General features: G+C 33.1%; 1 protein-coding gene across 1 annotated transcript in view; it reads right to left on the bottom strand.

Annotated features, from left to right (window-relative positions):
* The window catches only part of LRP1B (LDL receptor related protein 1B), a 1967638-nt gene that overhangs the window by 3888 nt on the left and 1947318 nt on the right, over positions 1-16432 (bottom strand). The window contains exons 87-89 of the mRNA XM_007946050.1: positions 7708-7784; positions 2955-3045; positions 1049-1193 (exon numbers count right to left, since the gene is read on the bottom strand). Coding sequence (XP_007944241.1) covers positions 1049-1193; positions 2955-3045; positions 7708-7784 — 313 coding nt within the window. The remainder of the gene's footprint in view (positions 1-1048; positions 1194-2954; positions 3046-7707; positions 7785-16432) is intronic.

The following is a 16432-nucleotide window of genomic DNA, read 5'->3' as shown; positions in this document are numbered from 1 at the left end:
AGTCCTGGATTCAGAACTAGATTGACTATGATACCCTATTAACTTCTTCAGGAGCAGCTTACACTATGAGGGCAAAACCATATGAATATAGATCAGCCATTGTGATTATATATAATATAATGGTGCATTTTGGACAAAGTACCTTTAATTTATCAGAAAATAAGTAATTATTCATTAAATTAATAAGCTAAAATGCTATTTTCTAATAATAAATTCACATTCTCAGTTCAGAGTGAAATGTTCTAAAATTATCATGCAAAATATTCAGATATTTCAGTAAAATGAATATTTGAACTCTAACTTATCTGGGTAATTGTGTAATTTATGTATTTTTCTTGAATTGTGCAGACCTGAGCATAAAATAATGAGAACTAGTAAAGACTTTAAGAAGACTATGCATTCTTACGTTATATTTATCAATGATATGTTTGAAGTTAATAGCAAGGATATTATAACAGAAAAATATTTTTGAAAAGTGATTTGATTAAATACAAATTTAAGGACACAGCTTGGGTGGCTCATCAATAAAAGAAACACTAAAAAAATTAAGTACTTATTTAGGCAATGAAAATTTTTTTTCTTTTTAGTATTAAAAAAATAAATTACCCAACATCTTTACACTAGGCCATATATTTAGATGTGCTAATATGGAAGATGGGGCAATTTACTTCCATAGTGATACTGCCTTGGAAACCCAAGGAGGGGTCACTATGAGTCAGGTCTGATTTGAAGGCACATAACAACAACAACAACAACAATATTTCAACACATGTGAATAAGACATAATTTTGAATAAATTCTACATGTTTCACTAAGTGAACAAATGACAAATATGTTTTCTTAAGCATGTTATATTAATTTGCATGTGTTAGGTAAATGCGGTCTCTATATTTGATTTTTTCTTTAACATAGGCCTACAACATTCAATGCATCCCAAAGACCTTTCAGATAAAAGAAAACTTAATGATAAAAGAAAAGTTCAGAATCACGTAACAGAAGTATGATTTAAGAAAATTAGTTCTTGTGTCCATCATTGTGAGAGATATACCTTTGTTGGATCTATCATAAAACCAGAATCCAAAAGACTTCCATCATTGTGATCATGATCCACCTCATACATGTTATATGATGGATTGCCAATTTCCAAATTTATTCCTCCATTGATAATAGGTTGTCTTCTAATTGTTTTTGTCCTAGGAAATATGAAGTTGATGTAAATGTTATCTGTTTAAATCACACTTTGTACACAATCAGGTATATAAAAACCAAAAACAAACTCACTGCCATTGTGTCAATCTCAACTCAAAGCGATCCCCCATTGGGTTTTGAGTCAGTAAATCTTTACAGAAATAGATTGCCCTGTCTTTCTTCTGTGGAGGGCTGGTGGGTTTGAACCACCAACCTTCTGGTTAGCAATCAAATACCTTAGGCACTGCACCACCAGATCTCCTTAATCAAGTATATAAAACTATAAACGTATAGATTTAATATCTGATTTTAGCATGACAGATGGAAGGCTGGTGGTTCAAACCCCCTAGCCACTCCTCAGAAAGAAGGCTGGGCAATCTACTTCCATAGTGATACTGCCTCGGCAACCCAAGGAGGGGTCGCTATGAATCGGGTCTGACTCGATGGCACATAACAACAACAACAACAGCAGATGGAGAGTTTATAAGTAAAAGATATTTTAAATAGAATAAGTGGCATTTATTAAGTCATCTCAAACTCACTGCCATCAAGTCGATCCCAACTAATAGTGACCCCTCCTTGGGTTTCCAAGGCAGTATCTCTACGGAAGTAGATTGCTCAGTCTTCCTTCAGAGGAGTGGCTGGTGGGTTTGAACCAACAGTCTTCTGGTTAGTGGTCAAGTAAAAAGTCTTCATTTGTTAAGTAATTTTCTTTATATAAACTTAATAAATATATTTGAAATAGAGTCCTACTAAACAGTTTATACTGCATTAGTGGAAATTCAATATTCACTATTCAGTTTTCTTTTAAAATACTACTTTTTTTACCCCTTACTGGGATTCATTCATAATAAGATAGGAATAAATAAATGAATTTTGAAGTAGATTATTTTAAGTCTTCAGCTTAGATCACTACAGTCTTGTTTTATATAATTTAAAAATTGTCATTCACAAGCTCTTTTTGTTCCAGGATAATAACCTCACAGACAACCCATTTCATCCATATCTTTACAACTGCAAATAGATATACATTGAAATAATATTTACAATGAGAAATTAAACAGAACAAATGCACAAGTTGTAACTGAAATGTACAATTTGTGTTATACATATACTTGTTCATTATGACTGCTGAAATTACTAATCATACCAATAATACAAGATATTCTTCTGAGACCATTGCTATGCCAAGGAAAGACTACTACACTCATAAAATTCTATTGAAAATTTTCATATAGTCCTTTGTTAGTTTTGTTAACATAAATCAGTGGACCCATTCAATCAGTATAGCATATTAGGAAGGTTGTCTAAGTTACAGTCACTTAAAATAAATTAATTGGTTTTACAAAAAGATTTTTCAATAAAACCAAAAAACAAACCCACTGCCATAAATTCAATTCTGACTCATAGTGACCCCCATTGGATTTCTGAGGCAGTAAATTTTTATGGAAAGTAGATTGTCCAGTCTTCCTTCTGCGGAGTGGCTGGTGGGTTTGAACTGCTAACCTTCTGGTTAGTAGTCAAATGCCTTAAGAACTGCACCACCAGAGCTCCATAATCAGGTATATAAAACTATAAACTATTATAGATTTAATGTCTGATTTTTGTATGACAAATGGAAAGTTTATAAATAAAAGGTATTTGAAATAGAATAAATGGCATTAATTAAATGACAATTTAAGAAATAATAATAATAAAAAAACCCCTCACTCTTTCTGCAACTATTTGTATGACTTATTTACTGTTAATATAACATTACATTTTACCTTCTTTTTCTTTTACAAAGCACTAAGCCAATTACTAAGGTGGTTGTCAAAGTCACCAAGAGAACAAGAGGCACAATGATGGCGATGCTTCCTGAAAAATAGATAAATGAATAGAAGGACATGTAAATCAAATCAAGAAGTTAAGGCTTAAACATAAGTAAAAGTTGGTATAACTGAGTACTTATTACCACTTAAAAATCATTTGACCATTGATATAGTGAAAATAAAGCATAACCCCAATGTCTATATTCCTATTCATTAAAAAAATAAAAATTCTCCTATTAAATATTTGATCTATTGGAAATATTATTTACCTTTATAATTTATATATTGATCTTAAATACCATGAGCCTAGAAATAATTACTTCTTTGTCAGTTCCCCTCTATTGTCTCCTGCACCCCACACCTATTTACTTGTGGCACTATTCCTTGTACATGCTGGGACTTCATGTAAATCAACTCTGACTGAGTATACATTGAGACGCCTTCAGTGGCCACGTTCTCTAGTTTTGTAATCTTAGCTACAATACTTTTTGGCCATAAAAACATGTGGCAAAATAGATGGCAGTTTGTAAAAAAAAAAGAACACTCATTTTGGATTTGGAGGGACAAAGGCCTAAACATGGTAGAGGGTCAGGAAAACAAGTGTAACCCTTGATAAGATGGATTGACATAGTAGCTCCCGTAATGAACTCAAACATATCAGAGACCGTGAAGATGGCACAAAGCCAGGCAATACTTTGTTCTGTTAAAATAGGGTTATCATGAGTCAGGGAGACTAGAGGGCAATTAACAATAGGCCTAAACATGGATTTCTTGACTTGTAATGAGATCTTGGATGGGAACTTAAACTCTGTTGCTCATGCTCTTCTACAATAGAACAGAGCAAAACAAACTATCACATAGGATTCTTAACTTGACAAAATAGAAGAGAAGGAGATCCTCTTTTTTAAGTTCCAATTCCAGAATAGTTTTAGTAAAATTTATTTTGAGAGGTTGGCTTATGTTGCAAATGTCTATTTTATCCTCATTTCATATATATGAGAATGGTCTTAGTTTTTATCACTAATGGGATAAATCTTCAAGAAATTAAGTCATATTTTTTATGCTCCTAAACATAAGAGAGAGGCAAAGTTGAAGAGATCCTTGTCCTCCTGTGCCTGTGTTGGGAGTAGGAGGTATCAACTTTTTTAGTCAATGAATTAAAGAGGCAGCAATAGCCCTTTCCTGATAATAAGACTCAAATGAAGGTAGAACCACGGTTATACATCACTGATGGTAAGAAGAAAACTGAATGCATGAGATGCTGAGAACAGGAGAGTACAAAGTAACTCTGGTGGTGTAGTGCCAAAGGCATTTGACTGCTAACCAGAAGGCTAGTGATTCAAACCTAACAGCCACTCCTCAGAAGGAAGATTGGGCAATCTACTTCCATAGAGATACTGCCTCAGAAACCCAGAGAGCAGTTGTTATGAGTTGGATCTGACTCAATGGCATTGAGTTTTAGAGTTTATAGGTAATTAATGCTAACTTTTCTAGTTGATGGATATTTAGTGGCCATGAGACAAAGACTTTTTCTAATTTATATAAACATTTGGCTGATTCAGTCAAGCCAGTTTAATCACTCCATAAATAAAGAAATAAAGCAACCCCAAAACTGTTGAAATTTTAATGTGAAGATCTTGAATGATTCAAAAAGGCATCAGTAAGAATTATTGAAATAAATGAATTTTTCTCTGCAAATATATGTGTATGTCAATGGACAGGAATATATATTAATGGTAATATTAGGCGTAGTAAGCCCCATTTATTTTAAACATGCAGTGATCGATTCTGCTGGTTCTAGTCAGGTAAGTTCATATTAGTTTTAAATTACCAAAATACCAGTCTTTATTAAGGGGTATTTGTTCATATACAAGATCATCTTATATTTTGAAGTGTGAACTTAAAAACTAAGTTGTCTAAATAACCAAGTAACTCTTACACAAAAGGAAAATATATGGCTGTCCTTTCTAACCGTAAAACTCATTTTATTTGGCTTTTAAACAGTGTCAAAAATGTAAAATTAATTTTATTTTTTCATGTTGTTACCAGGACTATATAACTTAGTGAGTTTGATATTGTTTTACCTCTTTGGTTCTTGGAAAGTGAACTTTATGAGAATATGTAACGTATTAACAATTAATACATATAGAGAATCTGGCACCTTGAATGATAATTAACATTTATTCACAAATTTTAAATATCAAAGAACAGCTTTGTTATTTCATAAACTATGACTTCAACTTATTGATCATGGCTTCATAAAAACCCTTATTTCATTATTTAATGTTTATCTGCTACAAGTTGTATCTTCAAAATATTTAACATTATCCATTTAAAGGTATATAAAATTACATTTCCCTTAATGAATTTACAAATTAGAAAATTAGATTTCATTATTTTGACTATGTTTCTTTCATTCCTATCAGGTAGAAAGTTGTAATTAAGCATGTCAGAACACAGAGGACTTTGATTTTGAAATTTTTTTGTTTTAATCACAGTTGGCAGGTTCAATCCCATATATTACAATAATGTTTAAAAGCCAAACTTCTGATATGTTTATATAACTAGTGAAGGTAATCGAAACAATGCTTAGTGTAGATGATAAATAATGCAGGGCAACATTATCATAAGTTTTGCAATTACTGTTTTTTTTTTTTTTAAATGTTTGACGTTGATGCAAACAGTAGACAGCCACAGATATTTTTAGAATCAAGAGAAGTATTTAACAAGATAAGTAATTATTTTGCAAATAGTACATATATCAGTAAATACTATTTTGCAATATATAAAAATCAAGGTCTCTTGCAGTTTTTTTTTTTTTTTTTTCTTAACAGTACATTATTGATGGATTGTTATAAACTGGTAAAAAAAATATACCCTGTAGCTATCAAGAGTAAAGAAAATGTCTCAACAATTTTCTCATATAAAGCAGAGCAAATATTTCTTCATCACATGGTTTCGAAGCTTCATTATGCAACACTTGGCCATTATAAGGAAGAATTGTGTTGTCAAATCGTTATACTGAAGAGACTCCTTCCATGGGAGAGGTAGCAAAGCATAGCAGTTGAGGTGATCGGCTCTGAGGACCAGCTGCCTTTGTTCAATCTCACTACTCACAGCAACCTATTCTTGGACAAGTAGCTTATCTTATTTTCAGGTTACGTATTTATAAAATGGGTGTATTATTAATATTTCCCTAATCATGGTATCAATAGGCTTGTGCCTATTAGGTAAAAAGTGAACATACATGTTAATTAAATAATTAAGAATTTATGTCCCCATGGCAACCATGCATACCTCTACTTTTCCCTTTTTACAATATATTTGTATCATCATTTTATTTTATTTCCTTGTTTATTTTGCTACCCCTGATAATGATAAGTTTATCATTAACAAACTTCCCAAACCTACAGCTCTGTTCCCAGTATCTCGTACCCACAGTTTTTTCCCTAATGCTTTCTTTCTTTACACTAAGCACAGCACACAAATTCGAGGGTTTCTTCAAAATGTTCCATGATAAGCATCACTCTCCTCATCTCTCCAAATTCAAATATACGTGCCTAGCCTATTTACTGGAGACATATTTGCTATTTTTCAAAAATATTCATGTTTATCAATCCAAATTACTGTGTATGTGGACATTTTGAACACTGATGCTTAGAAAATTTCAAACTATGCAGTAGGAACTTTTAGGGATAGGCAACAAATATGTACATCAGTAATCTCTGGGAACCTGCCCCTAAGGTACAGAGGTACTGCGTACTTAGACCTTTAGACCATAATAACTTATTTTCTGTTTCAAAAACTTCAAGATGGTTATTTTTTTTGGAAACCATTCTCTCCAACAGTGCAAGACTAGGCAAAAATTGTTAAGGTGAACATTTGATCAGTCAACAATTATCTATTGTCTCCTGATTATATATTTTTTCCCTTCAAAAATGTATTTACCTATTCAATTGATATTAAAGATTTTTCAAAAGTTTTTCACCTTTGATAAAATTAATGACAATATGTGTGAATTGGGAACATATATTTCAGACTTTTATGTTGCAAACCTTTATAAATAATTTAATGTTTTCAGAAAATACACACATTCATATACAATAATGATTTGAATAAATATAAGTGATCTGTCTTAAGACTACAGCTTATAACAAAAATATCCTAAAAGGCTGAAATACACTTTTAAATCAGTACTTTAAAGATAAAGGAGTGATAAATCCACTATGATCTTCATTAACAATCATTTGTTACTTCATTTCTCTTTAAGTCTAGTCATATCAAGTGTCTTACTTTTCCCCCACAACACTTTGAAATGTTTCTCCAGACACTGCGCTCTGCTCTAATTAAAGCATGGAATTATTTTTTCTCCTGAAGCATTCTCACATCCATTGTTATGTCTGCAGCCTTTGTAGCTGATGTAGATTTCCTAAGAAAGATAATGCTGGGTTTGCAAATATGCACTGTGAAAACTGCCAAAGTTTGTGAGGAACTCTCACTGACTGAACGAGCGTATAAATGCTGCATTTTCTAACGAGATGAGAGCTCAATGCCACATCTTTTAAAAACACTTGGATTGCAATGGCTACCTTAAATTCCACAGATAAAGTTTTCTAAGATCCATCTCCCTTGATAACGGCTCGAAAAGCAAAAAGAAAAAGATTTATATAATATACAAACCACCAAGATCTTAATTTGTGAAACTTACTTGTGTTGATATGATCAGACTTACTGCTCTTTGGGGCAGGCCTTTCACACTGAGTGCCTGACCAGTTGGTAGAGCATCTAGAAAGATTAAAAAAAAAAAAAAAAAAAATCAGTGAATAACAAAACCCATAGTCTGTTAATTCACTAACTTCTAAATATATTAAGGAGAAATCTGCCACCTCACAATTTGATTCTTGAATATTATATAGAGATTGCTGCTTATTTCCTGTATATCATCAGATGTTGAGAGTAAATTCAATTGGATTTCATTTGTTGAAATACTTTTTCAAATTTAGGTTCTATTTAAGTTTAGGTCAGTTTTCTTTATGCTCTGTTAAACTTTAAAATTGGCATATTTTGTAACAAGATTGTAATCCAGTTTAAAATTGGGAATACTTTTGGGAATTATTGAAAATTACAAGTAGCCACTTAAAAATCAAGATTGCATATTACAGATGACTTATTAAGAATCTTTTTTTTTTCTTGTTGTGGCAATTCAAGTACAAAATAGCAATAACTATGAAACAGAAAATAGTCATTAGTATTGTACTTTAAGGTACTCTAGTAATCATGGACAGAAATATAGTGGTTTCATTTTTGAAATCCCACTTCTATTTCTGAAAAATCAGGAGAATTTGCCCAAGTTTTTTTGGGAGAAGTTGTTTACTCCCATGTATATAACTATTTTGTCATATGAGAAGTCCAGTTGAGGATTGTAATAGTAGATCTGATTGAAATCCATTATTTAAACATAACTCACAATCATATAATTATTTGATTGTATCAAAATAAATTATGGAATGATTTTAGCTGTGATTGAACAATGCTTATTGGCTAACACAAGATACTTCTGTGCATCTGTCAAAGGAAATCAACAGAGACACAATTTATTTGGCTTCATTTTAAATGACTGTCAGATATCACAATATCAAGAATAGTTGTACATGATTGAAAAAAAAAAAAAAAAGAGCTTCTAGAACCATTCCAAGTGGATCTTTTTGGACTCAGTGGACTGAAACAAATAATTGCAATTTCAAACTCTGCCAATTCTGCCATCTCTCACAGATAGAGAAAATTATTTTTCAAACTAGGCTTCAATGATGTCATGTGATTTATTTGCGATATTCTTAAAAACAGTCTTAGTTGTCCTACAACAGGGGCAAATTCTTACACAATTATCATTACTGACAAACTCAAATCATGAATACAAATACATATTTCAAGATAGCATATATTAACTTCTGTATAATTGACAATAATAGTGTTATAATTTAAGAATATATGACAATTTGTAAAACTATGAGCATGAAGCATGATTTAAATGAAAATTAACATCGTTATTTGTTTATGATTCAGGCCATCACTTATGTCTTATCCCAACATTTTGTTCATATTTCTCATAAAACTAAGCCTACATCTTATATAATCTTCTATACGTCACATTTACTATACATCATACTGCAAGTAGATAATTTAAATAAATAAGCAAATAAAGAAATAACTCCATCTATATTACTAAAGTGAAGGAGTGGATTGAGCATATCTTCAAGTAATTAAAAAAAGTGAACAACCAATAAAACGACTGATCTCCAAAAAACTTTTTTTTTTTTCCCTCCCCTGAGTAGTTGTTTTCAGGTGAATGATGGAGAAAAGTGTTTCATTCTTCAGATTCTAATGAAATCCAGTCCATGGAAAATTCAAAATAGACATTTGGGAACATTTTACAAATATGTCCTTGGGCTTAATTCTGAGAAATACAAAATTCATTTTATTTCACATAGCTTTACATCTGCTAAATATCCCTGATTAGACAATCAAAAAGTTGTGTATATGTTGATGAAAAACTAATGGTGGCATAGCACCTAAGGCATTCAACTGCTAACAAGTTGGCACTTCGAACCCACCAGCCACTCTGTGGAAGGAAGCCTGGGGCATCTACTTCCATAAAGATTTAACACCTTGGAAACCCAAAGTGGGTGGCTATGAGTTGGAATTGACTCAATGGCAGTGAGTTTGTTTTTTTTGTTTGGTAGTAATTTCATCACATATCTGATGTGTATAGAGCTAAATTTTATATCAACCATTGAAATAAAAATATTATAATTTGCTCTTCACATGACCCCTTTGATTTAAAATAAAATAAGTCTGAATTCATCTTTTATAAGAGAAATGACCTGAGAATCTTTGTATGTTACTTGAGATAACAACCTCTGGGGCTCATCACTACCCTAAAATTCTAGGAAGTCAGAAAACGGAATTCCTCAGCAATTGGAATATTAATGGTAATTGTGTTCTGACATCAACATAATATCCTTTAGATACTTCAGAAAGTTATGAGAATTATGTCTTTGGAGCTACAGAAAATCAGAAAGAGACTTTTTAAAACAAAAATGATTAGGATAGTGTGATTCTGATTCCAAAACTCTGGGACTATTTAAGGCATGTGGTATTTGTTAACAATATTGATTAATTTTATAATTTATTCATAGCTAGGAACACAGTATTTGTGATAGATAAAAGAGGGCACTTGCTATTGGTCATGATATTTTTCCTCTTTGAAGTTGTAAGAGCACATTTAAATCCCTAATCTTCAGGGAAAATGTCACTTCTTGAATACTGGAAATAATTATCAAAAGCTGTGTTAGAGAATAATTACATCTAAATTATGTATCTTAATCAATTGATGATCATCTTGCAATTATCCCTGAACTCCTAATAAAATAGTGTTTTATGGCCTAAGATAAAGTAAGATATGGTCCACTGTTCTGCATTTGTTCCAGTTTTGAGAAATAATGTCTTTAAGACATTAAATCAAAAAGAAATCATTATGTCTGTTGCCTACCTTACAAAATTACTACTTAAGGTATTTGCTGCTCCACAAGTTCTTCTTCCAGTGGTTGGTTTAAAACTGAGCATTTTTTTTTTAACCATCTTTATAGAAATTCATAAATCTTCTTACTCTGAATAGACTACAATGATCAAAACCATTAATGGCAGAACATTGACTATTTGGAATGCATATGGATAATCAAAATTTCCTGTCCAATTTCCCACTGCATGGCTTGCATAATCACACTGACTATAATATCTGTGGCATCTATATTTTTTTCATTATTCTTCAGGTGAAATCTATAGTCTATGCCACAGTCCTCTTTGATCTGTATTGTTGCAATCCACTGTCCCTTGGTATTTCATCCTCAGACATGTCAGGCCTGTGAGGCCCTCCCAAGCAATCTTTTTTTTCTCCCTCATCATCACAAATATGTAACTAACATTCCTTTTTAAAGTATTATATAGATGTTTCCCACTGCCCTTAAAATCATGACAAAGAAAATCAGCCTAACCTTTTTTGTTGATCCCTCTATTACTCTGATTTATTTTATATTTCTAATACTTTCCTAAAATTTAACTAAAATTTGTTGGGTCAGGGATGAATGGACATGTAGACAGATAGACAGATAGATAAATATATGAATAGATGCTTATTTACTTTTCGTACAACCACTTATTCTGTTTCTTCACATCATCATATGACGATACTTCTAATAGAGTTTCTTATGGTCAATAGTTTCTTGATAAAGGGTTATTGACTTAACATTATTTGATTTATTCCCTTTTTTTCTTGACTGTTGACATTGAAAATAAAAACTATGGATGGCTACACTTTCATCTTTTTTCATTCTTACATTGACAAGATAGTTCCATGTACAAATGTTCATAATTACAGTATGTTCAAATAAATTTTCCTTTATGTTCTATAGAAATGGTTACTAAACTGAAGAATTTGTTAAAAATTCAAATTCTGAGGACACATACCAGAGGTTTTCATTAAGGAATTTGTGTGGCCGGATATATATACTTAAATGAGATAAATTTGACAAAAGTAATTTAAAAAATCATACTTTAATAATTACTTGAGAAACTTATTATTATACTCTCAGCAGACTCTGTTCTTTTACCAAATATTTTTCAATCAATTTGAATTGTGGAATGGGAATATTAGTATGTATACTTAGTGTGGTTGTTCCGATGATGAAATAAAATGACATAGGAGGAAGTTCTTTACATAATGGCAAGTAAACCAAGTGGGTTTATAATTGATAACTAACTCATATCTTAATGTTCTGGTGGTGTAGTGCCTAAGGCATTTGACTGCTAACCAGAAGGCTGCCAGTTCAAACCCACCAGCCACTCCTCGGAAGGAAGATTGGGCAATCTACTTCCATTGTGACAGCCCCTCAAAAATCCAAGGAGGGGTCATTATATGTCAGATCTGATTCAATGGCAATGATATATATATACATATATATATATATATATATCATATATCATATATATATATGTGTATGTATATATATATATATATCATATATCATATATATATATGTGTATGTATATATATATATCATATATCATATATATATATGTGTATGTATGTATCATGTAGCTACAATATTCTGTTTTAATTGTAATTTTCTTTAGCATAGGAGAACATCTTTGAGTAAAGACAATAGTGTAGCCAATGTTACTAGGATGTACAATAAACACTTCTAAGATATCAAAATAAAGTTTTTGTATATAAGGAATTGTCAGCATGTTTAATGGCACAAATATTGGGTAGGTAATTGTTGTCGTTGTTAGGTGCCTTTGAGTCGTTTCGATAACACTATGCACCACAGAACGGAACACTGCCCAGTCCTGTGACAGCCTCACAATCCTTGCTGTACCTGAGCCCATCATTGCAGCTACTGTGTCAATCCATCTCGTTTAGGTCTTTCCCCTTTTTTTTTTTTTTTTTGGCTTTCCATTTTACCAAGCATGACATCCTTCTCCAGGGAATGGTTCCTTCTGACAACATGAGCAAAGTAAGTAAGACAAAGTCTGGCCATTTTCACTTCCAAGGAGCATTCTGGCTGTACTTCTTCCAGGACAGACATGTTACTTCTTTTGGCAATCCATAGTGCTTTCACTACTCTTTTCTAACACCACAACTCAAAGACATTAACTCTTCTTTGATCTTCCCTATTCATTGTTCAGCTCTCACATGCCTATGAGATGATTTAAAATAACATGGCTTGGGTTAGGCACACTTTAGTCTTAAAGGAGACATCTTTGCTCTTCAGCCCTTTAAAGAGGTCTTCTGCAGCAGATTTTCCCAGTGCAATACATCACCTGATGTCTTGGATGCTGCCTCCATTGGTATTGATTGTGGAAACAAGTAATATGAAATCTCTGACAACTTCAATCTTTTCTCCAATTATTGTGATGCTGGTTATTGGTTGAGTAGTGAGGATTTTTGTTTTCCTTATGTGTAGGTGTAATACAAACTGCAGACTGTAGTCTTTAATCTTCATCAGTAAATGCTTCAAGTCATCCTCACTTTCAGCAAGTAAAGTTGTGTAGTCCATGTATCACAGCTTGTTAATGAATCTTCCTCCAATTGTGATGCCATGTTCTTCTTCATATTATCCAGGCTCTCAGATTATTTTCCCAGCCCACATATTGAATAAGTATGGTGAAAGGATACAACCCTGACACACTTTTCCTGATATTAAACCATGCAGTATTCCCTTGTTCTGTTCGAACAGCCTTCTGGTCTACCTACAAGTTCCTCATGAGTACAAGGAAGTGTTCTGGAATTCCCATTCTCCTCAATGTCATCTATAATTTGTTATGATCCTCACAACCGAATGCTTTTGCATACTCAATAAAACACAAGAAACATCTTTCTGATATTCTTTGCTTTCAACCAAGATCCATCTGGTATCAGCAATGGTATCCCTCATTCCACATCCTCTTCTGAATCCAGCTTGCATTTTTGGAAGTTCTCTGTCATTATACTGCTGCAACCATTTTTAAATTATCTTCAGCAAGATTTTACTTGTATATGATATTAATGATTTTGTTAGATGATTTTCACATTATTAGATGACATTTCTTTGGAATGGGTACAAATATGGATCTCTTCCAATCAGTTGGCCAGGTAGCTATCTTCCAAATTTCTTGCAATAGATGAGTGAGTGTCTCCAGTACAGTATCTGTTTGTTGAAACATCTCAATGGGTACTCTGTCAATTCCCTGAGCCTTGTCCTTTGCCAATTCCTTCAGTGTACTTCAACTTCTTCATTCAATACCACTCGTTCTTGATTATATGCCACCTCCTGAAATGGATGAGCATTGACCAATTGGTTTTGGTATGGTGACTCAATCTTCTTTTGATGCATCATTCAATATTTTGCCCACAGAATCTTTCAATATGGCAACTCAAGGCCTGAATTTTTTTCTTCAGTTCTTTCATCTTGAGGAAAGCTGAGCATGTTCTTCCCTTCTCATTATCTGGCTCCAGGTCTCTGCACATTTCACTATAATAATTGGCTTTGTCCTCTTGAGCTGATCTTGAAAATCTTCTGTTCAGCTCTTTTATCTTGTGATTTCTTCCATTTGCTTTAGGTACTCTCTGTTAGAAGGCAAGTTTCAGAGTCTCTTCTGACATCCATTTTGGTCTTTTCTTCCTTTACTCTCTTTTTAATGATCTTTCACTTTCTTCATGGATGATGTTCTTGATGTCATCCCACAATTCCTCTGATTTTCAGTCATTGGTGTTCACTGCATCAAATTTATCCTTTAGATGGTTTCTAAATTCAAGAGAGATATAAACAAGGTCATATTTTGGCTCTTGAAGACTTCTTTTAATTGTCTTCAGCTTCAACTTGAACTTGCACATGAGCAGTTGTTGGTTTATTCCACAGTCAGCTCCTGACCTTGTTTTGGCTGAAGGTATTGAGCTTCTCCATTGCCTCTTTCCACAAATATAATCCATCTGATTCCTGTGTACTACATCTAGTGAAGTCCATGTGTATACACATCATTTGTGTTGTTGAAAAAAGGTATTTACAATGAATAAGTTGTTGGTCTTGCAAAATTCTATCATGTGATTTCCAGCATTATTTCTATCACCAAAGCCATACTTTCCAGCTACTGGTAATTCTTCTTTGTTTCCAACTTTTGCATTCCAATCACCAGTGATCATCAACACATCTTGATTTCATGTTTGGTCAGTTACAGCCTGCAGAAGTAGGTAGAAATCTTCAATTTCCTCATCTTTGGCTTTAGTAGTTGGTGCATAAATTTGAATGCTAATAGTATTAACTGATCTTCCTTGTAGATGTATGGACATTATCCTATCACTGACAGCATTTTACTTCAGGATAGATCTTGAAACATTCTTTGTGACGATGAATGCCACACCATTTCTGTTCAATCTGTCATTCCTGGCATAGTAAATATTTGATTCAAAATGGCCAAAACAGGTCCATTTCACCTCACTAATGCCTTGATCTTTATGTGTTCCATTTCATTTTTGATAACTTCCAATTTTCCTAGATTCATACTTCATGCATTCCATGTTCTAATTATTAATGGATGTTTGCAGCTGTCATCTCATTTTGAGTTGTACCACATCCACAAATGGAAGTCCTGAATGTTTTACTCCATCCACATCACTATGGTCAGCTTTAGTCTGAGGAGGCAGCTCTTCCTCAGTCATATTTTGAGTTCCTTCTGACCTGAGGGGATCATCCTCTGGCACTATATCAGACAATGTTTCAGGGTTATTCATAAATGCAAGTAATGTATCATACAATCTTTCACTATTCATAAGGTTTTCACTGGACATTCTCTGAGAAGTGGATAGTGTCTTCCTCAAAGTCTATCTTAGTCTGGAAGCTCCACTGAAACCCATCTACCATGGATAACCCTGCTAGTATTTGAAATATCAGTGGCATATCCTTCAGCCTCACAGCAACACCAAAGCCACCATAGTATGACAAACTGACAGACATGTGGTAGAGATAGATAATTAGATTGTCCAAAATAATCATAACACTGAAGAACTAGAATGAGTTTCATAAAAATAAAATTCAAATTGAATTTAAAATAGTGAAAGTGTATTAAAAGCTTAGGTATTATCTTTCACTGTAACATTGTTCACCTTACATGACTGCAACTGTCATTTTGTAGAAAGTGGCATTAAGTCATCTGCCTGGGAGAACTTCAAAATAAAATAATGAGATTAATATGCGGTCCCCTTTTTCATCAAACTTAAAGGTCATGGGACCCTTCTGACCAAAATAAAATTCAAAGGTGAACCTTAAAGCTATTTGAAATTGAATTTCTCGTCATATATATGTGCTAAGCTGCCCTTATTAGCCATCATGGTGGAGACATTCAGAAAGAATTTTATTTTTAATATACCTTTTTTTTCTCCATACAGTGAGGAAAAAAAAGAAAAGAAAAAGAAATGTCACAAAGGTATTAAAGAAGTCTTGAGAAACTTCAGCGTGGTGTCATGCATGTTTCAGTGTGCCAAAAGTCTCATCAATAAAAATGAAAAATATGATTACATTTTAGTGTCATATTTAGGCAGTAATATTTCCATACAGTAAAGGAAACTAGAAAAATTAAAATATCAATTGCAAAATACTCTGTGAATCATTCTGTGAATTTTACTCATCTAGTATTCAGCCAGGGGGCAGTTTAAGCATAGGTACTGAAACAAGGTGGGCTTGTGCTTACTCACTGATCTGCACTGAGCACGTTCCCTTGTTACCCTACCGAGAGGGACCAGGTCTTCGGGAGCAAGGTAAGCACGGGCGCAGCACAGAGTAGCAGGCCGGAAGAGCAGGAGGAAGGGGTGGAACCCAGGAAGCCAAAGAGAAGAGTGTTCA

This window comes from Orycteropus afer, unplaced genomic scaffold (genome assembly GCF_000298275.1).
Source record: "Orycteropus afer afer isolate SDZICR_OR568_19922 unplaced genomic scaffold, OryAfe1.0 scaffold00148, whole genome shotgun sequence".
In the NCBI taxonomy this organism is placed as follows: Eukaryota; Metazoa; Chordata; class Mammalia; order Tubulidentata; family Orycteropodidae; genus Orycteropus; species Orycteropus afer.
Note: the sequence above shows the minus strand (reverse complement) of the source record. Positions and strands in the feature narration are given on the sequence as shown.